The sequence below is a fragment of the Prionailurus viverrinus genome, chromosome C1 (assembly GCF_022837055.1).
Source record: "Prionailurus viverrinus isolate Anna chromosome C1, UM_Priviv_1.0, whole genome shotgun sequence".
Taxonomy (NCBI): domain Eukaryota; kingdom Metazoa; phylum Chordata; class Mammalia; order Carnivora; family Felidae; genus Prionailurus; species Prionailurus viverrinus.
The window spans coordinates 134,731,758-134,759,290 of record NC_062568.1 but is presented as its reverse complement, the minus strand read 5'-3'; the positions used below and the strand labels follow the sequence as shown (position 1 = coordinate 134,759,290).

The following is a 27,533-nucleotide window of genomic DNA, read 5'->3' as shown; positions in this document are numbered from 1 at the left end:
AATTTGAAAAACAGTCATCCCGATTTTCTTTTCTGCTTCCTGGCTTTGTTTTCCGATTTATCTTTCTTAAGGGCATTTTAAAATGAAAAATCTATAATTACCATTTCTCTTATAAGAAAACTCACCCAGCTCTGCCCAATCATCACCTCCCCTAAAAAATGTGTTTTTAAACCATTCCCAGCAAAGAGATGTTTTATTAAAATGACTGTAAGGCTTGTGTGTGAAGAAGCATCTACAAAGAATCTTCAGTCTAAAAGGAAGATAGATCTATAAAGGGGGAGAAGATAGGAAATAAATTTGTAAAATTTAGTGTATGGTGGGGGGCAACTCTTGACGCTTAAAGAAGTAGCCCCAAGAAAAAGAAAAGAAAAAAATAGTGAAAATGAAAGTAAGTTTCACAGGTTCAAGAAGGGGTTACAAAAGTGAAAGCGTAATGGATGGTAAGAACAGCTGCAGGAGTGTTGAGGTACAATCTTTTGAAGTAATGTGATGGGTGGGCAGTTATTAGCTCTCACATCCTTGGTCTTAATGTCTGAGACACATCATCTTCCAATCAATATGGCACTTTTATGGTCAAGAGTGATAGATGAAGAATCCCTTACCGCTTGGTATAAAAAAACTTTCCCCTCCAGCCTATCACAGGTATAGATGATCCTTAAAATGTTCAAAGGACATTCACCCATTCCCTGATTTTCTAGCTGTGAGAAGACAGAAGCCATAGAGAGAAGGTGCAAAGTCCAAAGTCACACAGAGGTAGACCGTTCTCCCCTCTCTGTGGGTTCTTAGGGGTTGTGTAATCTGGAGTCCACCATGCGAATGTTATTCTGGGAAGGTTAACACACTGAGCTATTATCATTTATTAACATTTTAAAGACTTTTTAAATGTTTATTTATTTTGAGAGAGAGAAAGAGAGAGTAGGGGAGGGGCAGAGAGAGAGGGAGACGTAGAATCTGAAGCAGGCTCCAGGCTCTGAGCTGCCAGCACAGAGCCCAACGCATGGCTCGAACTCACGAACTGCAAGAGCAGGAGATCATGACCTGAGCTGAAGTTGGATGCTTACCTGACCAAACAAAACAGGCACCCTCATTCATTCACATTTTAGTACATTTTATCAAATGTTCTAGTAGTTACCAGACACAGGTCTAAGAAAGTAGACACTAAATAAATACGTTGTAATGGGGGTAAAAATATGACAAAAATCGAATGGGGCAGTGAGTAAGTAAAGAAGCCCAGAATATAAACTCTTCTTCACAATTTTGCCTAGGGCTATTTCCTCCAAAAGCTATTTCCTGTTTAAAAAAAAAAAAAAAAGTTTTTATCTCCAGTAAGGTATGCTAGGTACGCAGAGGAAAATTCCAGAGCTGTGCACAACTCATGAAAGTCACTAACAACTAAAGAGCAGGAGAAAGGTGGAGGTACTGTGGAGGTTTCTGCTTTCCAACCTGGAAGAAGTGATTTCTTTTGGGTACAGTGAAAAAGACAATATTATGTGGTTACTGAAAAGGACCTCATGATTGCACAAAACAGTTAAAACCAGACTTTTAAGATGAGTTTAAGCATGAGCTACTGTGGGGAAAAAATGTGGGGAGAAGGGAAGGCTCGGAAAATAAGGAAAAAGTTGAGAAAGGGAAAACTGGGGTGCCTGGGTGGCTCAGACGGTTAAGCCTCTGACTTAGGTCATGATCTCATGGCTGGTGAGTTCAAGCCCCTCATCTGGCTCTGTGCTAACAGCTGGGAGCCTGGAGCCTGCCTCAGATTCTGTCTGCTTCTCTTTCTGCCCCTCCACCGTTTGTGCGCGCGCGCGCTCTCTCTCTCTTAAATATAAATAAACATTAAAAAGTTTTTTTTAAAAGAAAAGAAAAAACAAAACTCCTCTCTAACAGTCAGAATTAAAGAGACAGAAACAGTGGAGTGCAAGATTCCAAAAATCCCCTGGCTACTTTGGAGCTGCTCTAATTTTCTTAGCACATCCAAACATGGTATTCAGCTGGTGGGTCTAGGTGCAGTTGGGAGGCCCCAGCAGGAAGTGAAAGAACCGCCAACAGCCCTGGGGCTTCTCAGCCATGCATGGTTCCCTCCATTCTGGGCACAGAGGAGCCACTTGTAGCCTAGCAACCGCGGACTGGTCCCCTTTCACGCCGTATTAATTCGCTTCGATACAAACTGCACAGAGTGTTAGGAGGACACAGAGTACAAACTGGACAGAGTGAATTTTGGATTCATTCTCTACCCAGCTCTCTCTGCCACAATACTGCAGCCCCAGCACCACCCAATCCCCCAGTGCCTTGGCTCCCCCAGGCACAAGGAGAGGGAGCCAGTCCCAGATCTCATACCTGGGCACTGGGAAAACCCAGTGAGGATGGTTAGAAAGCCTCCCATGGGAAAGAGAAGGCATTTGAAGACAGAGACCTGGGCCTGTGGTTCTCCACAGAATGAGAAGAGCTGTTTATTGGCCACGTCTGGCTGCTTCCACCACTGAGAGAACTCTCAGAGATCAGCTCACCCCCATTATGTGGCCCATAAAAATGTGCTCCCTTGAATCTTGTTTTTTGGGCTGATAAGTCTCCAGAAGGGGACTCTACACAAGGCAATGACTTTTACATAGAATTTCTACTTTTCTACGTGCCTAAGAGGTATTAAGCATACCAGGGGATCAGAGAGAAGTAACAGCTCTGAGTCAGGAGGGGCCAAACTGCATCCCAGTTCATCTACAACTATCTCACCTCCCTTGATTATTTTCAGTCACCCTCCAAAGTCACTAGGCTCCAGCAGGCACCATTTACAAGGCCTTCATCACATGGACTGGTCAGCCAGGCGTGAGAGGGCAACCAAGTCTGAGAAACGCTAGGATGAGCCTGCACTGGCCCAAGAAGCGTGACACATGGGTCAATTTAGACCTGGCGGTCAAAGGCCTCCATGAACATGCTTTTGGAGCTTCTGTACCCAAAGAAACAAATGGAAATATCCCACATTTGCCCAACAAATCCCCAAACTGCCCCTCCAAACCAGGGGCAAAGTGAGAAATAAAAAAATAATAATAAATGTGAGGCATCCAGGAGAAGCACAGAGACATCATTTATAAAGCCCCGACCAGATTCAGACAAGGTTGGGAGCAAAGAGTGACCTTCGGAACACCTCAACAGGTCCTTGGGAAAAAGTACCCTTGAGCCACTAAGAGCGGTCCCATCACGTCTCACTGCTGGGGAAGGCAAGGAGAGCCTAGCAAGCAGAAGCCACCAAGAACCCGCATATCTCTTCTTACCCAACTTAGAATGGCCGATATTCATGAACGTGATGTGACAGCTTAAATAATACTAAAACAGATCATTCCAGAATCTATGTTTAACTTAGAATTCATCACTGGATTATCTTAAAGGCTTGGACATTGTCAAAGAAAAACCAAGTTACTGGAGTAAGGGAAGGGTCTGTGCTTGCTAATAAGCCCAGCCTGAGTGAGCCTACAGTGGGAGACACCCATTTCTGAAACATGACATGGTGGCTTTTAAAAGGCAGCTGTGATTTACACACTGCCTAATTCCAGGGCACATTTTTTACATCATGGTCAAGTCAAATCATAGTCCTGCGAATAGCACCCCCCTATTGTTTTGCAGCATACAACCTGCATAAAAACAAAGGTGGACGTGTTCAGGAGGGACACAGGCATCATTTATAAAGCTCTTTTGTACTCTGACAGAGCAGCCATACTGGTTTAGGACTGTACATTTGTTGCAGTGAAACTAGAGTTCAGACGTAGCCTGGGTATGAGAGAGGAAAAAATAATACCCACCTCCCTTCCAACAAACTTTATTACGACTACCTCAAGTGACTAAGTGATTCTAATAGAGCTTTCTCTTCTCTCTTCCATCCTCTGGTCTAAAGAGAGAAGAAATGCCAAAAATGGGGCAGGCACAGGCACACAAAACAGCAATAGGCCTAAATACCCCCAAACCATGATGCTGCCCTTATAATAATGAGGTTGGCATGTGGCTCCCAGGAGGCAAGCACCTTAAAACTTAACATACGCCATTTCTCCTAAAACTTAAGGATATATGTTGTCATCAATCCAAGAAACTGTGACAAATCAAAGTTCTCTCTTCTACCATAGCAGGTACCAGATTTCAGTTCTCAAAAAGAAAATAAAGCAAACATATATACACAAACACACCCAAGAAGATGGTGTGGGGAAGGGAGAAGGAAAAAGCATCTTTTCTTTCTGTTCAGAAGGATACCACTGTTTCCAGGTGTTGCCTATTTAGAAGCATTGAATGTCAGCCCCGCTGAAAAGCAGCGTATTCCCACAGCTCACAGTCCTAGATTAGCCACCACATAGGAGAGGGGCTGTTGGAAAGGAAAGCCGACCCAGAAAAGCTCAGGGAGCCTTCAGTCCTCCACCGAAGATAAACACAGGCTCACAATTCGTTATCTACCATCCCCAAATCCAAAACACTCTGAAAACTGAAAAATTTCAAGTCAGTCATTTGGTGGCAAATCAAACCTGACCTCATCTGGTGGCAAAACGTGAGCTGCACTACATAAGATCATTTGTAGTCTGTTTATCTCACTTTGTGTGAATACTCTTACGTTTCACTGATGAACTAATGAGCTTGAGTACGGAGTACTGACCCTAGACCCCTCTGAGGATGTTTTTATATATATGTACCCGATTACCTTCCTAAAAAAATTCTGAATTTAAAAACCCATCTGGCCCCGAGGGTTTCAGATAAGAGGAAAAAGACTGTAGACCTATAATAGGATGACGTAAGACCTCTACAAAAGTTACTGAAGGCCTGAGAGAGTCAGATTACCCCCTGGTTGTTCCAACGTGAGAAGCTTCCTACACAGGCCAGACTGCGGCATTATTTGGCAACACTGTGTTAAAAAAGGGAAATCGATTACGCAGTGTCCTAATTACACGTTAAATCCTGGTTTCCTACCTTCACATATTCCAGGGTTGGGTCCAGAAGATGCTGATCCCTGAAAAGAGAAAATGGTAAGTATGAGAACTGAGAACAATGCATTCTTGCACTGAGTAAAACGTATCCAACATTAATTCCCCCTATTCATTCAGATTATTAAGATGGGCCCACCTCCCCAGCAATACTCCCAGCAGACAGATAAGGAAGTTAGAACAAATAGAGATTCCTTTCATGGTGTGTGTTGGGGGTAGGGGTAGATGGTAGGACACCACCATAATTTCTGTTTAGAAGCTCCAAGTGCTTTATCACATTCAGGCTCCAAATGTTAGACTTCCATGTAGTGAGTCTGCTTTCACTCGAGCATAAAAATTAGCCTAGAAATCTGAAGGAAAGAACACAGAGGATAGAGGTGGGTGTAAAGCAGGACTGGATGCCCAAATGAGGGGTACTTTGGATCAGACAGCTGTATCATGCTCACTTTGACAGAAGAAAATGGAGACTGAGGTGGGCCCAGTGGCTATCCAAGGTCACCTAGCACCAAGGGGAGAGGATGGAATCTGTATACCCAGCTTTCTCGACCACATTTGCCTTTTTTTTTATTGCTGCCTCCATTACCCACCCACCCCTGGTGTCAAGCAGAGAAATCCATCCCATTTTCTTTGGCACCCAAGTATTCTTCTCTCCCTATCTAATGTCTGCTTGTGTCTGTCATAATATGACGCTGGAATTGACCAGAGAGTGAAAAGTAAACAACAGCAGGTGGCCCTAAGGAGGCTGACTTCTTACAGAAAGAAGAGAATCTGACTAGGCCAAAGGAGAGGAGGGGGAAATGTGAGAGTGGCCGTTTTCAGTGCTTGCAGAGTTATAATGAGGTGGCCCCTCAACAGAAGGTGTGAAAAGACAGCTGCCTTCAGAGTCTTAAACTTCAGAAACTCAACACATCCTCACAGAGACAGCATCATTTTGAAAGGACAGAATGGCTGTGAAGCCTGTAAGAGTAGTCTTCTCAAGGGAGTGGGCTTTAGTGTGAGGGTGAGGGTCTCTCAGAAGCCCTACTGATAAGCAGCTTCCTCCACAAGGGTTGGCTCAACCCCCAAACCTGTGGGCTGTGACACTTCCCTGGCAGTGGAGAGACCTCGAAAGATGGCAGCACTTCTTCCCAGGACAAGAGAGAAGGTCACTGTCAGAGCACAAGGAGTCCCAACCCCACAGCTTAGGGATACCACTCCCAAAGCCATGCTTGGCCTGGTTTGACCGTCCATTCGGGACTACGCCCAGGGCACCTGCACAGAGGCAGCGTGGCATCTGAGATGCCCCTTTCCATGTCAGTGGATTAGGTTCTGGAATGAGTCCCTTTGCAGGGCCAAAAGATCTGAGAACAGCATAAGCTCTCTGTCCCTGGGTGCATTCCCATTAAAGAGGGCTATAAACCTCGAAGCCTTAAAACTCTTTGCCTTCAAGTTCATTTATCCGGCATCCAGAGTCCATCCGCTGTGCCAGGTCGTCACTTCTCCTGCCACATGCTCTGGACACCATCCCAGTGTCACCAGGCTTTGCATCCATGGAACCATCTGGCTAGGGACTCAAAATTTTGTCCACAGCACTTGGGCTGTGCTCCCTTTTAAGTTCTTGAACCCCTGTTTTTCTACTGAACTAACATTTCAGGCATACAGCCATCTAGTCTTAGGTTAATCATCTGGCCCAGATGTCTGGCCTTGTGAGGGCAGAAAGATGTTAGAACTACTGAAATGCTGTTCTCTTCAAATTTTATTTTTAAGTACACTTAAAAATGTGTGTTATGGGGGCACCTGGGTGACCGAGTCGGTTGAGCGTTTGACTCCGGCTCAGGTCATGATCTCGCGATTTGCCCACTCCTGTATGGTGGGCAAATGGGACTGAGGCTCAAGGTGAGAGAGAAAGGGGGGCGTGTGATGGCTCAGTCAGTTAAGCGTCCGACTTTGGCTCCGGTCAAGATCTCACGGTTCTTGAGTTCAAGCCCCACATCAGGCTCTGTGCTGACGGCTTGGAGCCTGCAGCCTGCTTCGGATTCTGTGTCTTCCTCTCTCTCTGACCCTCCCCCACTTGTGCTTTGTCTCTCAAACATAAATAAACACAGAAAAAAAATTTTTTTACTGTATGTTATGTACATTTATACATACATGTCTTCATCCATGGATAAATAGTATAGGTATGCGCAGTTGAAGTCAATGGTTCCCATATGTTTTTGGTCTCAGGATCTCTTCACACTCCAAATTATTGAGGACCCCAAAGAGCTTTTGTTTATGTGGGTTATATGTACTGATTACTGATATTAGAAATTAAACAGAAATTTTCAAAATACTAATATTAAAAAAATAAACTTATATAAACAATTTTATTACAAAGAGGTATGTTTTCATAACAAAAATTTAGTGAGACGAATGACACTGTCTCACATTTTTGCAAATCTTTTTCATGTCTGGCTTCTAGGGCAGCTGAATTCTCATATCTACTTGTCTATTCAGTATGTTGTGATAGGTCTTGGTTTAGAAAAAAGTCCATCCTCACATAGACACATAACTGGAGAAGGGAGTGGTATTTCATTTCCAGATACTTATGGCTATTCTTGATACCATACCAAAACTCAACAAGTGGTAATTTCTAAACGATCAGTTTTAACGCGGTATCTTAAACCATGTCTGGTACTCTTTTGCATCTATCTTGCACCTTGATTGGGCCTTTTATCCATGTGTGATTCTGTAACCACTGTTCTGGAAAATACTGGTTCACTGAGTTATGCAGTTATTCTAAGTTTTGACACATTTCATTAGAATATAAAAAAAGAATCACATTTGTTAATATCATCACTGATCTCATCAGAACTTATAAAGCCTTGGGAAATAACAAGCTCATGGAGGAGGATATAAGTTTTCCAAACTTCTAACTTTCACTTGAAAGTTTGAATTTTTTCACTGGCAGCTTACACTGTCAAATATTTTCCTTGAGCTTCATTTCATTCATTTTGGAGAATGTATTTGCCAAATACCGAGACCATATAGTCATGGTTTGCCATTTTAACTCTCCTTTTTTAGTGCTCAAATGTCATCCTTTTCGTAAATTCTTTTTAGCATTTTGTCCAGGATCTGCTCTTCTCACCAGATTTAGCTGTAAAATCCTTTTCCTTTCACCTCTGAAAGTTGAAAAGTTCCTCTCTTCCTTTCTCTAGACACATATCTGAAAACTCTCTGAGCCGGTTCCCTCAGAGGAGATCCTTCTAACTGTCTCAGGCAGAAGTGGGGTGACCAACGGGCCAGGCCAGGCACTGTGCCCGGGTGGCTCCTGAGGCCATGCTGATCAGCAGGACCCGCACTCAGAGACAAGACCGCCTAGAGGCATAGCAGCCTGTGCGCTCCCATCCAGGGAGCCTGGGGTGCTCTCCAAAATGTCCCCCACCTTAGATGAACCTCGTTCCTCTTTGATCCTTTACTGTACACTTCTCTGGGCACAAGAGAAGAAACTGGAGGCTCTGGTGAGGGATAAAACTCAAGGCCCCTCTTGACCCTGCCCCCAACTGAACTCTGCTAAGGGAGCCTTGTTCATTCTGCTTCAAGAGCAGAGGGGAATCCAAATGTCCTCAGATTCTAGTTCTGGGCTCCCGGGGGTGCCCTCGAGAATCCTCATGTTCTCTGTCTCCTTTTTAGAGAGGCAAGGAGGGGACACAAGGAGATATAATGAAACCAAGTAGGTGTGTTACAAATCCAAAGGCTTTAAAAATCATTGCCTTGAACTAAATTAAAATGATGTTTATAAGCAGAAGTGCTGTATCTCCTTTCTCAGCCAGTCACATCATCCCGGCTAACCAAAGATAGGAGCTAGAAAACATAGCAGTTGGCCCTGTAGCCCCAGCCTCTAATTTGAAATAGAATATCCAATTATTCATACAAGTCTGTGCAGCAAACACTCCTTAAGCCACAGATTTATATTCTCTGACAGAGATCACTAGAAAACAAACAGAGGGACTTGGCAATATAAATGAAAAGTTTTTTTTTTTTTTTATTTTGCTTTTGCACATTATGAATCCCACCCATGTGAATCCATGATGTCGTGTGCATCTCTTCTTACACCTGGTGAGGCTGGCAGGCGCCCATGGGCCCTCGGTCAGGCATGCTGCCCCGCAGGGCATGGTCCACAGACCGCAGGAAAGCAGCAGAATGAAACTGGACTCTCTTGTTATTTTGTTCTCAAGTTTATTAAGTTTTAAATAACATCACTATGTTTACGCCAGTTAAATTATTCTCTCCAGCACTCTGTTTTCCTAAGTTCAGACTGAGGGATGTGTGGTCAGAAGTCACAGAAATGGGGTCTTTCCTATTTCAGTTTGTTTCTCATCAGTAACCAGGTTCAGAGTTCCTCCCTCTTAAGAGGACACTTGACCTACAGGTAAGCTATTTGGAGTTGCTCAACGATCTTGAGTAAGTATATAAGCAAAATTTCACTACCACAGATCTTTTCTGAGTGCTTGGCATACAGATGAGAAACGAAGCACCCTACATCTGTCTTAAATTATAAAATGCTTTAAATGAATGAATGTTTTGACTTCTTTAAATATTACAGAATACATTGATGGCTAACAGTGTCGCCAAACAAATGTCCTTTTGGAAATAACATAAAGAGGAATCATTTGTAATAAGACGATCCTTTCATGCAGTGGAGGGATGAGAGAAACTAGATGCAACTGTTCCCGACTGAGTAGAAAAAAGGCTCCACGCACACCAGTAATCTGCAGAGTTGGCTCCCCTCCTTGGTGCACACGGCATGGTATTTGCATTCTGGTTCATTCTATCATGTATTTATTTGTATACAGTTCCTCCTCTACTAGGAGACACTTCATTCCCAGTATCTCCATAGTTCTTGCATCCATCCTACCAACATTATCAAGCATCTACAATATGCTGTGCTGTAGGCCAGACAATGGAAACAGAAGAACCAAAGACAAAGGCCCTGCTCCCAGAGAGGCTGCAATCAAGTGGCAAAGACAGATGAACAGACCCAGCACAACTCAAGTTAAGTTTCAGTGGGAAGGAAGTACCATGAAGGGCCCTTTCAGGCAACCTTTGAGCTAAGGTTTGAGGACCGGGTAGAGACTCATCGGGTGAAGAAGCTGTGAGGTAGGTGGTGATGAGAAATGCCCAGGAAACAGCAGAAGCATGTGCAAACACATGGGGACATGGGACAATGTGGCATACCTGGGGAACCACAGCATTCAGAGGTAATTCCGCTCTGGTCCAGGCCACCATCATCTATCGCCTGGACCCCTGCAATGCCTTCCCGGCTCCACTGTCTCCACAGGAGCCAGCATGATCCTTACCAAAATCAAAATCTTCTAATAACTCCCATCCAATCACAAGAAAAACCCTAGAGTCCTTACCAGGTTCTCTGAGGCCCTCTTTGGCATGGTCCCCACCAGCTTCCCAACCTCACTCTGGTGCACAGAATTCTAAAGATATCTTCCAACAAGATTCCCCACCCCCACCCTGAAAGTCAACTAAACAGTAATCTCAGTACTGCTGTGAAGGGATTTTGCATATGTAAGCCCCAAGTCAGCTGACATTACGATCTGGCAACGATCCAAATGGACCAGACATGCAAAGCGAGGGGGCCTGGACATGAAGGACCCTGTTACCAGGGTGACATTACAACATGGCCTGTGACAAGGCCCATGGCACGAAACTCTGGGTGGCCACTACATGGGAGCCGTCCCCTGAAGACAGCCAGGAAGCAGAGATCTCAGTCCTACCATCACAGGGAACGGAGTTCTGCCAACAACCTGAATGACTGTGGAAGCAGATTCTTCCCAGAGCCTCAGATGAGAACACAGCTGCTGACATCTTGGGTTTGAGACCTGTAAGCAAGAACCCAGCTGAGCTCTGTGGGACTTCTGTCCTACAGGAACTATGAGGCAATAAACAGGTATTAAGGCACCAAATTTGTGGCAATTTGTTACTCAGCAAAAGCATACTAATACATTCCACTCATTCCAGTCAGGTCATATTGACTTTTCTTTCTGGCACTCAAACATGCCAAGCTGGTCCCTGCCTCTGTGGCTTGGCATTTACTGTTCCTTTGCCTAGAACATTCTCCCTGCAGTTCTCAAAGGCTCACTCCCTCCTATCACTCAGGTCTCTGCTCAAATAACACCTCCTCAGAGAAGCTTTCCTTAAACACCTATCTAAATGAGTACTGCTGCTACCCTCTATCACCTTATCTGACATTATTCTTTCCCATATTATCTGATATCACATGAAATATTTATTTGCTCAGGTCTTTCTTATGGAATATAATCCTACAAGACTGAGACTTTCTCTGCTTTACTCACCTTGATATCCCCTGTGCTCTGCACACAGCAGTTGCCCAGTAACCATTTGCTGAATTAATGAATAAAAGAACAAGTAACAGAAGCACAGGGTTGGGGGAAGCTCAGGAGTGGTGGGGGGTTGGAGATCAGGATGAAGAAGAGGCAGTGACAGAGCATAAGGGGTTTGGAAGCCATGTAAACATGTCTAGACTTATGAAAGCAATGGGATTTGTTGACAAATCTTAAACTGCAGAATAACCAGAGATTTGTGTTTTAGAAAAATCCCCCTGCACTGGTGTGGAAAACAGATTCGTGGGGGGCCAGACAGAGTCAGGAAAACCAAAGGAGATGTTGGAGCAGTCTGGGTGAGAGAGGGCAAGGCCTGGACTATAGGAACAGAGGGAGCAGGGACGGTGTATAGATTAAGGAGACTTTTTTTAAAACAACTTTTTAAATGTTTATTTATTTTTGAGAGAGACAGAGAGAGACAGAGAGGCAGTGCGAGGAGAGGAGGCGCTGAAAGAGAGACAGACACAAACCAAAGCAGGCTCCAGGCTCTGAGCTGTCAGCAGAGGCCGAGGTGGGGCTTGAACTCATGAACCTGAGCTGAAAAGTCAGTGCTTAATCTAATCCACTGAGCCACCCAGGTGCCCCAGGAGAGTTTTCTAAGTGACAATAGGTGGTAAATGACTGGATTCAGTGGGTCAAAGGGAAAAGAGAGGTAAGGGTACTCACTAAATTCTTTCTAAGGGAACTAAGTAGATGGTGCCTAGCACACCTCACTACACTCATTAGGAATGAATTAGCATGGTGCCTGCATCTGACTCTTGATTTTAGCTCAGGTTATGATCCCAGGGTTGTAAGATCAAGCCCCATGGTGGGCTCCGTGCGGAGTGTGGGGCCTGCCCGAGATTCTCAGTTTTTCTCTCTCTCTAAAATAAAATACTTAAAAGAATTAAAGAATGAAAAAAGAATAAACCAACAAACACCCTTTTCAAGCACGAGAAGAACTTTCAAGGTTACTGGGATCTGCATAAGAATTAGCCCCATTACCACCTATTGTCCATGGTTCCCAGTGCAGTATGATTGCTGGCATTCAGCTACTGAAGGTTTCAGATGAGCTCCCTTCCTTTTCAACTGTTAAATAAGTTACTTTCAGTGGAGTCTTTCACATCTTTCAAGTTATGAACACACAAATCTTTCCCATAAACTACGAAATATAACAAACATTTAAGGGATCCCTTCACACCAACACAAATAGTTAACTCAAGAGGGAAACACAGAGAACAACTAGGTGGCTATTAGATACCAGCCAAGAATACCTGTTTTACATAATTTTACATAATTCTTTGGTCTTCTCCATCAGTCCCACCCCAGAGGGCAACCACTGCTTGTTTCTGTCTTTTTCATGGGGCTGTAAGCTCCATGAGGGTAAGGGCTATTTGTGTCTTGCTCACCAATGTATACCATGCCCTTTGAGTCATATTTGTCACAGAGCAGTCAATTAATCAATAAACAAGGGCGAGAATGGACAAATAAAAATATAAATCACCAAAACCCACCTTTGTATATAGTCCAAATAAGGCCTCAGGAAATCAGAAATTTCTACTACAGGGGTTTCATTTGCTTAATATGGTAGACCAGATATTCCAAAAACTAGACGACGAATTAAAGTATGAATGTATTTTCAAATGCATTGGTGACGTCACAAGAAAGATAAAGCCTCAAGAAGCACAGACATGAACAAAACAGATGCACAAACAGAGAACACATCAAAAACACAAAACATGGACAACAGCAGGGTAAGGAGCAGGGCAGGGAGGATGAGTCTCGGGTCTGCAGAGGTGAACAGCTCCCCATAGAGCCATGCACAATGTGTGAGCCGTCAGAATGCGACTAACACTACCTCTGCATAAGGAATGTTCAAAAATAAATAAGAATTAAGTAGGTAGCATGCTCTCTAGCAAAGGGAACCAAGAAGGAAACCTACTGTCCCCACTACAAATTCTGATGGTGAAAAAAATAACGGCAGGAGTAACAGTCTCCCCTAAGAGCTTGTAGCCACAGATCTGCTGTCTTGTCAGCTGGGATTCAAATTTATACTGCTCTGCTTGGAGAGAGAAGCCAAAACCGAGAAATTAAAGTGTTTGGGTTGGTGGTGCCACTAGTAAGGAAACAGCATAGATACTTTCTGGGGGGAAACTTTATCAACAGAATGCCATTCAGGATATCCACAAATGTGGCTAAACATAAATTTCCCTTCAGAAAGAACCATCTGCACAAGGAAGCAAGCCCCAATCACTGAAGTCGGCAGAAACAACAACAGACTGAGATCCTCGAAGACCTCAGATATTAGAATACCAGACATAGGCTACAGAATAGCGATGTATGATAAGTTTTTTTTTTAAGTTTATTTATTTATTTTGAGAGAGAGAGAACACAAGCAGGGAAAGGAGAGAGAGTATCCCAAGCAGGCTCCATACTGTCAGCACAGAGCATGACATGGGGCTTGAACTCATGAAAACTGTGAGATCATGACCTGAGCAGAAATAAAGAGTTGGACACTTAACCAACCTGAGCCACCCAGGTGCCCCTAACAATGTATGATAAATTTTTTAAAAAGTAAAAGATGGAATCAAAAAGTGATCTAAGAATAAACAGGTGGTCATAAAAATTAAAAAAAACAGATTATAATATATACATATAATCTGCTACATAGCAGATTAAACATGGCTAAGAAAATATGACAAATATATAAAGAAACTATATGAAACACAGCACAGAGAGAAAAGGTGACAGAAAATATAAAAGAGATGTTGAAGGTAGAATGGGAAGGTTAATTACATTTAACCTGAACTCTACAAGAAGAAAATCCGAGAGAAAGAGCAATAGTCAGGGAAATAAATAATGATGGGAAATCTTCAAAATAAATGAAAGATACCCATTCTCAGATTCAGGCATCCAGGTGCATACTAAGTTTGCATACTATAGTATGCACTATAGTGCATACTATACTGTTTATACTAAGCAGTATAAACAAAATAAACAAAAAATAAACAAAAATAAAGTCCCACCTACACACATTGCAATGAAAGCACAGACCCTCAAGAACAGAGAGAAGATGGTGAAAGCAGCTGGAGAGCAAAGGAAGGTTTTGCCCTCAGAGCAATGACGATGAGGCTGACAGCCTGTTTTCATCAGCCATAGAGGAAAGGGAGGAGCTCAAAATTTTCTGCCCAGTGAAACTACCGAGTATAAGGGTGAAGAAAGACAATATTAGGTAAATAAAAGCAGAGAACACCGTTCAGGAAGAATGAAATGGATGCCCAAAGAACAGCCTAAGATCTAAGAATGAGTGTTGCACAAAGTAACTAGTAAACATATAGGCAGCTCCAAACCAGCACTAGTGGGATAAAATGAGATGAATATATAATTTGTGGAGGTAAAAAATATATATATATAAAATGCTGGGAAAGATGTGGAGAAGTTGGAACCCATATGCATGGTTGGTAGGAATGCCAATGGTACCACTGCTAGGAAAAACAGTGTGGAGGTTCCTTTAAAAATTCAAAATAGAACTGCAGTATGATCCAGCAATTCCACTTCTGAGTAGACACCCAGGAGGACTAAAAGAAGGGTTTCGAAGAGATATTTGTGCACACATGTTCTCAGCAGCATTATTCACAGAAGGCAAAATGTGGAAGCAACCCAAGCATCTGCTGACGGAAGAGTGGATAGACAAGATGTTGTATACAGATACAGTGGAATATTACGGGGCCTTGAAAAGGAAGGGGATTCGGACACCTGCTCCAACAGGGAGAAACCTTGAGGGCTTTATGCTAAGTGAAGTAAGCCAGTCACAAAAGGACAAATACTGTATAGTTTCACTTATATGAGGTGCCTAGAGTAATCAAATTCACAGAGACAGAAAGAACAAAAGTGGTTACCAGGACCTGGGGTGAGAAGATGGGGAGTTGTTTCAAGGGTACAGAGTTTCCATTTTGCAAGATAAAAAGAGTTGGGGAGACTGGTTGCACAACAATGTGAATGTACTTAATATTATTCATTAACTTATTACTCATTAACTGTACACTTAAAAATGGCTAAGATGATAAAATTTATATTATGTGCATTTTACCACAATTTTTTAAAAACAGACAAACTAAAATATAGGACAACAATGGCATATAAGCCAAGTGGAAGGCCACAGCCGGGGCTAGTGTTCTAAGGTCCTGTATTGTTCAGAAAGAAGTACTGTTTTACTTTATCTTTTATAAAGTAATTATATTTTAAAAGTAACCATTAAATGAATAGTAGAGTATTTATTTTTAATTTTTTAAAATATTTTTTAGGGGCGCCTGGGCGGCTCAGTCGGTTAAGCGGCCGACTTCGGCTCAGGTCATGATCTCGCGATCCGTGAGTTCGAGCCCCACGTCGGGCTCTGTGCTGACAGCTCAGAGCCTGGAGCCTGCTTCAGATTCTGTGTCTCCCTCTCTCTGCCCCTCCCCCGTTCACGCTCTCTCTCTCTCTGTCTCCAAAATAAATAAACGTTAAAAAATAGGGGCAGAGAGAGGGAGACACAGAATCTGAAGCAGGCTCCAGGCTCCGAGCTGTCAGCACAGAGCCCGACGTGGGGCTCGAACTCACGGACCGCGAGATCATGACCTGAGCCGAAGTCGGCCGCTTAACCGACTGAGCCGCCCAGGTGCCCCATGAATAGTAGGGTATTTTTAAAAAGACAAAATAAGGCAATTTAAAAAACCCATAGGTTTTAAAAAATGTACAGCTAGTACAGACGAACGGAATAAGCAGCAACTATAAGCCCAAAGATTGTACATCACTAAACACAGTAACTCTTAACTAGATTAAATTCGCAAAACAGATTTTCAGAAGGTAGAATATAGTACATTTGGATATAATAAAAGTGATATTTTGAAGGAAATGTGTAGCTATAATGCTTATTTTTAGGAAAAAAAAGACCGAAACTAATTAAGTGTCCAGCTTAAGTAAAAAAGAGTAAACACAAATAGAACAGAGATTTAAAAAAAGGTGGGGGGGACAGAAATTAAATATAAAACAATGACACAACAGGGAAGCAACAAATAAAGCCTTGTTTTTGGAAAGCTTAATAAAATAAACCTCTGACAGATGTAATCCCTGGGGAAAAGAGAGAAGGCACAAAACCATATAGGAATGACGAGGGCATAGCCATAGACACGAGGGGGCACAGTAAGAGAACACTAGAACACCTTTATCCCAATAAATTTTAAAACTTAGCGAAAATGAACAAATTCCTAGAAAATACTAAAACAGACTCAAAAAAGAAACAGAAAACTGAATATAGCCATTTAAAAAAACTCAATCAGTTCAATATCTTCCCACAAGCCTAGGTGGTTATACTATGTAGCAAGCTCTGCCAAACTTTGGAATTATTTGTTACTTGAAAATGATATAAAAGCTTCAAGAGGGGTGCCTGGGTGGCTCAGTCGGTTAAGCATCCAACTCTTGATTTTGGCTCAGGACACGATCAAGCTCTGTGTCAGGCTCTGCAATGACAGTGTGGAACCTGCTTGAGATTCTCTCCCTCTCTCGTCCCAAAATAAACAAACTTTAAAAACAAGAGAGAAAAGGTATAAGAAGTGGAAAGGAGCACAGAACTGTCACGATTCACAAATGTTCAGTGTCTACATTAGAACACAAAGAATCCACACAGACCCTATAAAGTAGGGCAAAGTTCCCGAAACACTGCAAAATCTTCTATTTACAACTTACTGAGGGTAGGGACTAGAAAGCTTGTATGTCTGGGTTGGAGTTCTTGCTTTGTGGGTGTTCATTCATCACAAATAAATTCATTCCTAGAACACTTAACTGAAATGCAAGACAAAGAGATGAGTGGGACCCGGTGGGTTGAATCTCTGTTTACCTAAAGTGGCGGGGCCAAGGAGGAACAAAACCTGCAGCCCTGCGGTCTACTGGTTTACCACTCTTAACCAACTCATGACCAGGGCATGTCACACAATCAGGGGAGGTGAAGCCAACAACTGGGACCAAGTATGCCCTCCATTGGCAACTTGATGGCTGCAGCCTGTTCCTATATGGGTATGGCCTTAGAATCTAGAGCCATCACCCTCCCTTCTCTATCAGGAAGAGTCATCAACATTTCAGAATCTTAGTTGGAGTGAAGGGGGGACAGAAGGATTGAAGGAAGGAAGAGACAGCAATAGGTTTTAAGTCTACTGAGAGTTTGTGTCCACTGGACAATATTCCTTACTAGATCATGTTCTTTTAGGTAAGATTAATATGTGGGACAGTCTAGCATTCTCATTTTATATTTTACTAGATGATATCCATGGTGTTAAGCCTTGCTCATCTCACCAGCCTCGTCTTCTCACCTTGCTCCTGATGCTCCAGTAACTCCAAACTGTTTGGAATTCCCTGAACCTAAAGGCCTGGAGTCCCCACTGTCTTCCCATTCATTTCCACCTTCCCCGACCACTCTTCCCCTTGCCTCCTACAACTCAAAGAAGAACATCTCCCCAGCACTTCTTTCTCATTCATTATAAAACTTTATAACAAATAATTATAATTCAATACAATATGTGTACTCCTGTCCATCTCCCTTACCGGGCTATGAGCTCACAGAGAAGAGGGACCATATTTCATCTTATTCATCTTTGTTTTTTTAATGTTTATTTATTTTTGAGAGAGAGCGAGAGAGTGCGAGAGCACGCACACACGAGAGCAGGAGAGGGGCAGAGAGAGGGAGACAAAGAATCCAAAGCAGGCTCTAGGCTCTGAGCTATCAGGACAGAGCCTGATGTGCGGCCTGAACCCACAAGGCGTGAGATCATGACCCAAGCCAAAGTCAGGTGCTCAACCGACTGTGCCACCCAGGCACCCCTATTTTATTCACCTTTGTATCCCCAGGGCAGAGTTGCTCCATAAATGTCAGTTTGAGTGAATGAATGAACAAGTGTGAATTTGTGTGTGTCCAAAAGACCTCCACCCCAACTTACCCTTTGTCACACTCCCTGGGTTCACCAAGAGATGAACAACATTGGAAGGAGACAGGGAATGAGAGAGAAATGTTGTTTTTGAGAAATAGGCCTCCGCAGTAAGGAGATAATTTAGCCACAGGCCTGTGACTGAACCGTGGCGGCCTCAGATAGAACCCCCTCAGCAACGGACCGTCACTGCTATTCAGGCAGTGCCTGGCTTCTCAGCCCCACTGAGACCAGAAGTTTTCAAAGTGACACTGAGAGGCTGGCTGCTCCTGCTGAAAATGAATCTCTCTGGATATGTTTGAAATGTCATGTTTGAAGTTCATTAGGGAGATCACTAAATGGACAGAGAGTTTACTACAGGGCCATTTCCATTGGTTTCTGGGAAAATGAGAAGAAATGGATGCTTGAAAGATGGCTGGCCTGGAGAGTAGAGATGAAGGTCCTGGAAAAATACCCACCGGGATGTGATTTGATGGACAGGTTCTTTACTGATGCTGGGAATCCCATCAAAGTCCCCTGCCTTTCTTTCACTAGGCAGGGGCATATTATGTATACAGCCTTTGCTAACTTAAAAAGGGGTGCAGCTTTAAAAACAGAGAACTGCAACACTTCTAGATGTGCACTCAATATATTTTGTTTCATCACCTTGCAAAATAAATGAGAAGAGATTCACTCTCCCACATCTCACAATGTATTTATTGGCCTTATTTGTTAACATAGGCTTCACTAGGAGTCGACAGGATTAAGGTCGGTGCATATTTCATATTTTCCTCCCAGGGTTAATATATGACGTGAGAAGTTCCTTTTCACTAATACACAAAACCTTAGGGATATTCTTTAAGGATTAAACCAAAAGATCTGCTTTGGAGTAGAGGAGTGGCCTCGACACAAGTTCACTGGTCTGCACTGGGGGAATTCATCTTCTATTTCTGGTTGTCTAGAGCTAAAAGCAATTCACCAGATATGCGATCTGGGCAGCCAAGTGTGACCACTTCCCTTCATCTGAATATTAAACTTTAGTTAATGCTCCTAAAATCACATTAGCTTCTTTGATGACCATAGCACACTGCTGACTCATTCTGAGGCTGCACTTATCCAAATCCTGCAATATTTCTCATATGTGACTATTAAGCCAAACCCCATACTTTGACTTTGCTGAATCCTAGTGCAAGTCACTACAGTCTTTTCTTTTAAATATTTTTAAGAGAGAGAACGTGAGCGTGGAAGAGTGTGGAAGGGGCAGAGAGAGAGAGGGTGACAGAGGATCTGAAGCAGGCTTCACACTGACAGCAGAGAGCCCAACGCAGGGCTCAAACCCACAAACTGCCAGATCGTGACCTGAGCCTAAGTCGGATGCTCAACCGACTGAGCCACCCCGGTGCCCCAAGCCTCTCACTAGAGCCTTATGCAATTAGATTTGGTCTATCCTTTCAAAATGCCATGATCTCTTTTGGATCTCATTTGTGTCATTTTGACATATTCTTCTAAGATTCACGTCACCCCCCAGTGTGATCTTTATGTCCATATTACCGTATAAACAGTTTTTAAAAAACTAGCTAGACTAGGCAGAGCGAGACGTGGGTCAATCAGGACACAGTCCACAGCACGCTTCATGTACTACCATCTGGCCTACCTCTCACCTGAAGGATATCACCAGTGATTGGCATTTGCTCACACACCTTCTCAAGCTTCCTCTATAGGAAGGAAATTAATCTGGTCTGACTTGCTTTTGGCAAAGCCCTAATACGCTAACGGTCGATGTTTCCTCCAGCAAGTATGCAAAAATCATTGTCCAGTCCTTTTACAGTATTTCCTGAGATCAGTTCAATCTTATTTTACAGGTTTCTATTGTCTCTCTAGTTCCTTTCTTGAAAATTAAGATATTCATCTGCATCTTTGCTGTAGCTTGTTACGCCTACACTCCTCCAAAGTTGGTCTGCATTGGCGTGGACCTTGAGGTGCCTGCATCGTCTTGGCCTTGGGCCCCCTCGGTCTTCTTGGGCCTTGGGGCTTCACCTCATCTGGTGGCATCAGAGCCCCTTGCCATGGCCTCTTCTACGCCAGCTGGGAATTCTCTTCCTTTACATGGATCCTACCCTTTCCAATCAGGGAAGTCATTTCCTTGACAGAAAAAATGCAAGCCAAACAGCAGCTCAGCAGTTTGGTTTCTCTCACCTCCCCCTCTTTGGTTTCATTGTTCCAACCATAACTTCTGAAAGCCCTTTTTGTTACCCTTAGCGTTTTTCACAATCCTCTGCTCACTCTGCACTGTTTCTTTTACAACCCAGAGCCACCTTCTGGTGTGGTCCTTGGTTGCATAGGTGGCATGGCCCAACCTTTCTTTGGTCTGGGTCCAAGGCCAGGACAGCACAAGAGCAAGCAGGCAGGCCCTGGGGGAAGGATTATCTAGAAAGTACAACTTCCAATCACCCAGTCAAGGAGAAAAAATAATGTGATACCTGGAAATATGTTAAGGTCAGAGGCCAAGAAAAGCAGAAGAGAACTAGGGAGTGATATGAAGGGCTACACCATGGATAAGAAGCTGGGTCAGCAGCAAAGAAGGTGGACATAACAGACGCTGGGGAGGTCAGATGGTTCAAAAGGGGCATCCCTTTCTCCTGTGGCTTTGAACTCCTCACACGGACGCAGTCGCTGGCCTGCCTTTAGAGCTCTACCACCCAGCACAAGGCCAGGCACACGGTCGATGTTCAACGTACCCGAGGATGAATTCATCAGAATGGCCCTGGCTCATCCCGCCACACAGGGGGATCCTGTAAACCAGTGAGTCCACCTGGAGACAGTCCTGCATGCACATCCCTAAACCAAGAACAACCTGGATGGTCACATACCTCATCCTCCTTCGAGCAGTGTTCAGCACGCTATTTCTGGTTGTCCTCAACTGTGTTTCCCTTTCAGAGCCTCAGGCCATGGGATCCTCTTTATCATTTCCTTCAACTTTGAGAATCTTTCTTCTTAGAGCCCAGGTTGGGGGGGGGGGGGGCGTGGGGGGATTACTGTAGATGAGGACACATTTCCCTTCCTGGCTATCAGAGATTCTAAGGCCTGAGTACATTTAAAGGTCCTGCTTCTTCCACTTTGCCAGCCAATTCCTGCTTCTGTGAGTCAGTTTCTACCTCATTGGAAAATGCAGCAATGCCTGATTAATGTGTGCACGACATATATTATAAGAATGGCAGTGAAACCACCTCCTCAGGCAGATTTCCTAATCATGTTAAAACAGCATCATTTAAATATCCTACATATTCTACTCTGGTAAGTCTATAGAGGAATCCAAGACTAATACAAAGCAGTACTAGTTGATAAAAATTTGACACGGTGATAGATTACCCTGTACTCAGCAGAATTCTAGTGACAGCATTAAGCTAAAAGCTATAGTTCACATCTTAACTTGGCAGCAGTCAAACTGAGTAGAGTAAGAATAAGAAACACCATATCAAGGCCAGTACGTCTCTTGGCAGGCAGAGAGGATGGCATCAGTGACTCATCAGACTTCAGGCTGTCTAAGCCCCAACACAGCACTTTTGATAAAAGCAGATGCTTTGTTTGGCTGGTGACTCTTCGCCCTTCCTCACTCCATCCACCCCACCCCCAGCTGTTCATCTCCTTCTGAAACGGTGTGTGTTTGCAAAGGCTTCTTCTCAACTAATTCAAAGGAAGAATAAAAGTGGTATGGTTTTGAGATGATGTCCCCAGGACCTCTAAGAAGAAAGACTTTACCGAGCCAAAGAGACAGAACACACGCTCTCTACCTGCCTTCCAGGCCAGGCAGCCGCCTCAAGGTTGCTGCTCACCCAAACGGTGGAAAAGCAGCCGTCACCCCTCAGGCAAAGCCTGCATGTCAACCACAGTCATCCATTTACCTTCTCTGTCCATAGAGTCATCAGAGAACATGTGGGACCCGGTGGAGAAGGAAGTGCAGGAGCGTGATCACCATGCTGCTGACACAGGCTCACAGGGAAGGTGGCCCTGGGGACATGTCTGCTTTAATTAAAAATGTTTTATAAAAAGACTCAAGTAATGAAAAGATGTGTTTTGTTTTACTACATGCTTAAAAGATTAGATCTTTTCCTATTGAATTTTGTCTCTCATTCTAATTTTCATGTTTATTTATTTTTGAGAGAGAGAGAGAGAGAGACAGTGTGAGGCAGAGAGAGAGGGAGACACAGATGTGAAGCAGGCTCCAGGCTCTGAGCTGTCAGCACAGAGCCCAACACAGGGCTCAAACTCACAAACCGTGAGATCATGACCCAAGCTGAAGTCAGATACTTAACCGACTGAGCCACCTAGGGGCCCCTGTCTCTCGTTCTAAAAAGAAAAACCTTCCTTTGAATAGCACCCCTGTGCAACTCCAGCCTTGCTTCTCTGTTCCCCACCAAAGCCAGCCTATGCGAAGTCAGCCTCCACGGCTGACCCCCTGGAATGGATATGCCAGGGATCCTCAGGGCTGGGTCCCAGGGTTCCTTCCCTTCATGCTGTACCCAGCTCTCTCCCTTGGGGAGGACATCCCTTTCCATGGCTTTAATTTCACTTCTATGCAGACTCTCCTGACTGTATAACTTTGAGCGTGGATCTCTCTCCAGAGCTCCAGGCTTATAACACTGACTGGTTAACACCACCACTTGACATGCATGCATCTCGAACTTAGCACACCCCAAAGAGAAGTCTCAATTCTCTGCCATCCACCAAACAAAAAGCAGTCCAACAAAGGAAGCCCTGTTCCCCTCCCAGTCTTTCCCATCTCAGTAAATGGCCCCACCTCACACACCAGCTGCCGGAGCCATGCCTGGTGGTCCCCTTCCCTCACCCCACATCATCAAAACCTCACAAAGTCCCGTAGACTCTACCCACCAAATAGATCTTGAATCCACCCCCTCTCACCTTCTCCACCACTATCCCAGCACAGACCTCTAACTGCTCCCTGCACTTTTGCAGCCGCTTCCTGTCCCCTTCTCCAGAGACCAAGTGATCTTCTAAAAACTGAATCAGATCACATTATTCCCTTACTTAAAACCCTTTAAAGGCTTCCTTTCTCCCTCAGGAGAAAATCTAAATTCCTTACACCAAGGTCTAGGCCAGTGCCATCCAATAGAAATACAATGTGAAAACCATATGTAATTTTTTTTTTTTTTACAACACCTGGCGCTCATCACAAGTACACTCTTTAATCCCCTTCACCTATTTCACCCATCCCCCCACCTACCTCCCCCTTGGGTACCATCAGTGTGTTCTCTATGGATAAGAGTCTGCTTCTTGGTTTCTCTCTTTTTTCTCCTTTGCTCATTTGTTTCTTAGATTCCTCAGGTAAGTGAAATCATATGGTATTTGTCTTTCTCTGACTGACCTATTTCACTTAACATAATACTCTCTAGCTTCATCCATGTTGTTGCAAATGGCAAGATTTCATTCTTTTTGATGGAGTGTGTATGTGTGTGTATATGTATATATATGTGTGTGTGTATGTGTGTATGTATACGTATATGTATATATACACACACACATATACATATTCTTTATCCATTCATATGAAAACATATGTAATTTTAAATTTTCTAGTAGCCAATTGAGAAGAAATAGGTGAAATTAATTTCAATATCTTATTTTTTTTTTAATTTTTTTTTCAACGTTTTAATTTATTTTTGGGACAGAGAGAAACAGAGCATGAACGGGGGAGGGGCAGAGAGAGAGGGAGACACAGCATGGGAAACAGGCTCCAGGCTCCGAGCCATCAGCCCAGAGCCTGACGCGGGGCTCAAACTCACGGACCGCGAGATCGTGACCTGGCTGAAGTCGGACGCTTAACCGACTGCCCCACCCAGGCGCCCTTCAATATCTTATTTAACATAATATTTAAATACCATTTTAACACACAGTAACATAATCAATATTAATCAAGTATTTTACATTCTCCTTTTATATTAAATCTTCAAATGTCCCCTCCCACAGAGAGGCCTTCCCTCCACGCAATCAAAGGAGCTCTGGGCTCTCTGATATTCCCTTCCTTGCATCTCCTCATTTTGTGGTTATGTATTTTTTTTTAATTAAAAAAATTTTCTTAACGTTTATTTATTTTTGAGAGAGAGAGAGAGAGAGACCCAGTAAAGAGTGAGCATGAGAGCACAAGCAGAAGGGCAGAGAGAGAAGGAGACACAAAATCTGAAGCAGGCTCCAGACTCTGAGCTGTCAGCACATAGCCCGACGCAGAGCTTGAACACATGAACTGTGAGATCATGACCTGAGCCGAAGGTGGATGCTTAACCGGCTGAGTCACCCAGGTGCCCCAATGTGGCTATGTATTTATTGATGCATTTGTTTGCATGCCCTCTAAACTGGGCACAGCGTAAGGACAGGACCCACATGTATTTCATTCTCCATGGGTACTTGGTACCTAGCATAGTGCCTGGCACAAAGTAAGCTCAATAAACATTTACCAAAGAATAAATAGCTAAGACACTAATATTAAGCACAAGGATAGGCAGGAAAGGGCTGGTCCAGCGCACTGAAGACAGGCCCTGTTTTGTGTCTTAATACAATGGTGTGCTGATCTTTTAGTGCAGCGTGAGGCTGTCATACCTTTAAGCATGAATGGTGGCCAAGACACACTGCTATAGGGCAGCTCAGGGCAGACCCAGAGAGAGGGATTCCAGCCAGACACCGTCAACATGTGGGAAACTTTCTCCCACAGAAGCCTCAGGCATTGAACGTGATCTCAGGTTACACACAAGGATTAGGGGCCTCTAGGAGGAAGGACAGATGGATGGAAACCTACATCTGAGCCCCTTCTTCATGCCAGGTTCTGTGCTAGGCACCTCCACGTGGGATTCTATTTGACCTCATAGCTACCCTTTGAGGACGTAGACAATCAGAAAGGTAAAGTAACTTACACAAGGTCACAAAGCTACTGGGTCTGGTTGCCGGAATCAGTGTCAAGGTCTCTAGCAGCATTCTTTGATATCCATGACTATGTCAACATCTCAGTAAAGGCATCGGTGGCCTTCAAGGTCAGGTGTCACACAGCAGAGTTGGGGCAGGAGAAGAATAAAGTGCTTGTGATGAGGTGGGAGCTGACAGCAAGGACGTGACCTCCTCCACCCAGACTCCCAGGAAGGCGGTGCCAGGCTCAAGTGCGGAAGTCAGAGCTCTGCCATTTGGTGCAGCCTTCATATTTAGTAACCAGTGAACCTTCACAGCACTCCTCAGAGGGAGGTATTTTCACCCCCATTTTATAGTTCAGAACTTGCCCCAGTTCACACACCTAATAAGTGGAAAAACAAGGATCTGAAAGGAGACGTCTGGGTTAAGAGCCTGGTATTTTCTCCTCCTCTCCATGGAAGGAGTTATTTTAGCTTTGGTTACTATGTCTGCAGGTGCATCTGGGAATCACAGACAGTCCTGGCTGCACAAATGCTGGGTCAGTTATGTCAGGTTTCTCAGACTTCTGTAATTTTTATTTTTATTTAAAATATTTTTAATGTTTTATTTTTGAGAGAGTTAGAGACAAGGCATGAGCAGAGGAGGGGCAGAGAGAGAGGGAGACACAGAATCTGAAGCAGGCTCCAGGCTGCAAGCTGTCAGCACAGAGCCCAACACGGGGTTCAAACCCACAAACTGAGATCATGACCCGAGCCAAAGTTGGACACTTAACCGACTGAGCCACCCAGATGCCCCAGACTTCTGTAATTTTTAAATAAGGGCACAATCCTTAAAACAAAAAGGCCATGTGCTGTCTTTGGGACCTCTAAGAAGAGAGAGCTTGAAATTCTGCATCCAACCCTCCAGCTACCCTCTTGGGGACCGACTGCATGCTGGCAGCATCACAGAGCCGTGAGTGGCAGGGCGGCTGCAGCCTGCCAGCTTATGGGTCCTGGGGCTCCAGCACAAGCCCTGCAAAGGCATCTCCTTCCCATCAACAATAACAACAATGATCTCTCCAGCCTGTATCCTCTGGCCAGGCTGCGAAGGCCAAATCCACGTGATAAGAACACGAATCATTTGTAACTGCACGGCACCTCCTGTTTACAACAGGCTGCTAGGTATACCGAAAGGTGTGAAAAACTCTCACAGTTTCTGACTCTCAGAAGACTAAAACCTGACCTTTCCCAAACAGCATACAAGAGGCCTAAGCAACCATGATTTGTAGGTCCTGGGGGCAGGGGCAGAGAAGATACGGAGCAGCATCATTAAACAAAGACTGCTTTGTGTAATACTCTGATCATCTTCTTGATTGTGGTTTGCACTCAATTAAAAAAAAAAAAAATCCTTCAGTTTTCCCCAGAAGAACAGCTGAGAATGCACAGATCCCAGGCTTTCGGTTCAAATCATCCCTGTCAGTGGACGACGGAGGACCACTGTGGGCAGCTGGCGGACCCACAGGCATTTCCCCGTGCCTCAACCCTGGGGACGATGGTGGTGGGTGGGGGTGTGTGTGTGCAAGATGCCCAGCAGGGGCTGAGCTCACCTCTGACCCAGCTGCTCCTGGCTCAGCACACCAGGGACCACCGGGGCCTGGGCATGCACCGGTCCGTGGAATTCCCTACCCCATCCACAACAGCTGCATCCAAACACCAAGGAACATTTCAAAATGTTAGCAAAACCCAACTTGAAATTTTAAAAGGAAAAATTCAACACAGGGACTATAACTTTCCTGGAGACATTCTTGGCTATTAAGCGACTGTCACTCTGCTAACTCAATAAATGCATCTTCTATTAAATAGAATCTATAATCTAGTAGATAGCCTTTTTCAACTCTAAACCCAACTTTTCCTCTGTGCACGAAAAGCTTCCAATTTGCAGAGAGGAGACATGCCCATATGTAAATAAAATGCACATATTTGCATGTGGACGTTTGCATTATAGGTCCTTCTGGTCAACTACGAGCTAAAGGCTGATTTCTTTTCATGTCTGGGGAAACATCTTGCTTTGTGAAGGAGAAAGCAGTAGTTCTAGAACTCGGTGGTTCTCAAGTGGAACAAATGAAATAAATGTTCCAGGTGAGGGACTGACATAGCCCAGAATTAGATATTTAAATCAGTGTTTGGAGAAGAGTCTGCACAGATCCTATGCCTTACACTTTGCTTCCACTTTAAAGAGCAGCCGCTGCAACATGGTACGTTACTTACTGCCTGGGAAAGCATACTGGATTTTAATTTGGGATAATTCTGCAGACTTTCTGGCCCCCGTCAGTTAAAACACTTGTGACTAGTCAGTCAGCTCCACTCATGCAAACTAATGAAACATCACATTGTCCCACCACATGCTCC

General features: G+C 44.0%; 1 protein-coding gene across 2 annotated transcripts in view; it reads right to left on the bottom strand.

The window, feature by feature from the left end:
* The window catches only part of BCAR3 (BCAR3 adaptor protein, NSP family member), a 114,849-nt gene that overhangs the window by 74,242 nt on the left and 13,074 nt on the right, over positions 1-27,533 (bottom strand). For both annotated transcript variants that reach the window (XM_047872572.1, XM_047872570.1), the window contains exon 3: positions 4,936-4,975. In XM_047872572.1, the coding sequence (XP_047728528.1) occupies positions 4,936-4,975 (40 nt within the window). The remainder of the gene's footprint in view (positions 1-4,935; positions 4,976-27,533) is intronic.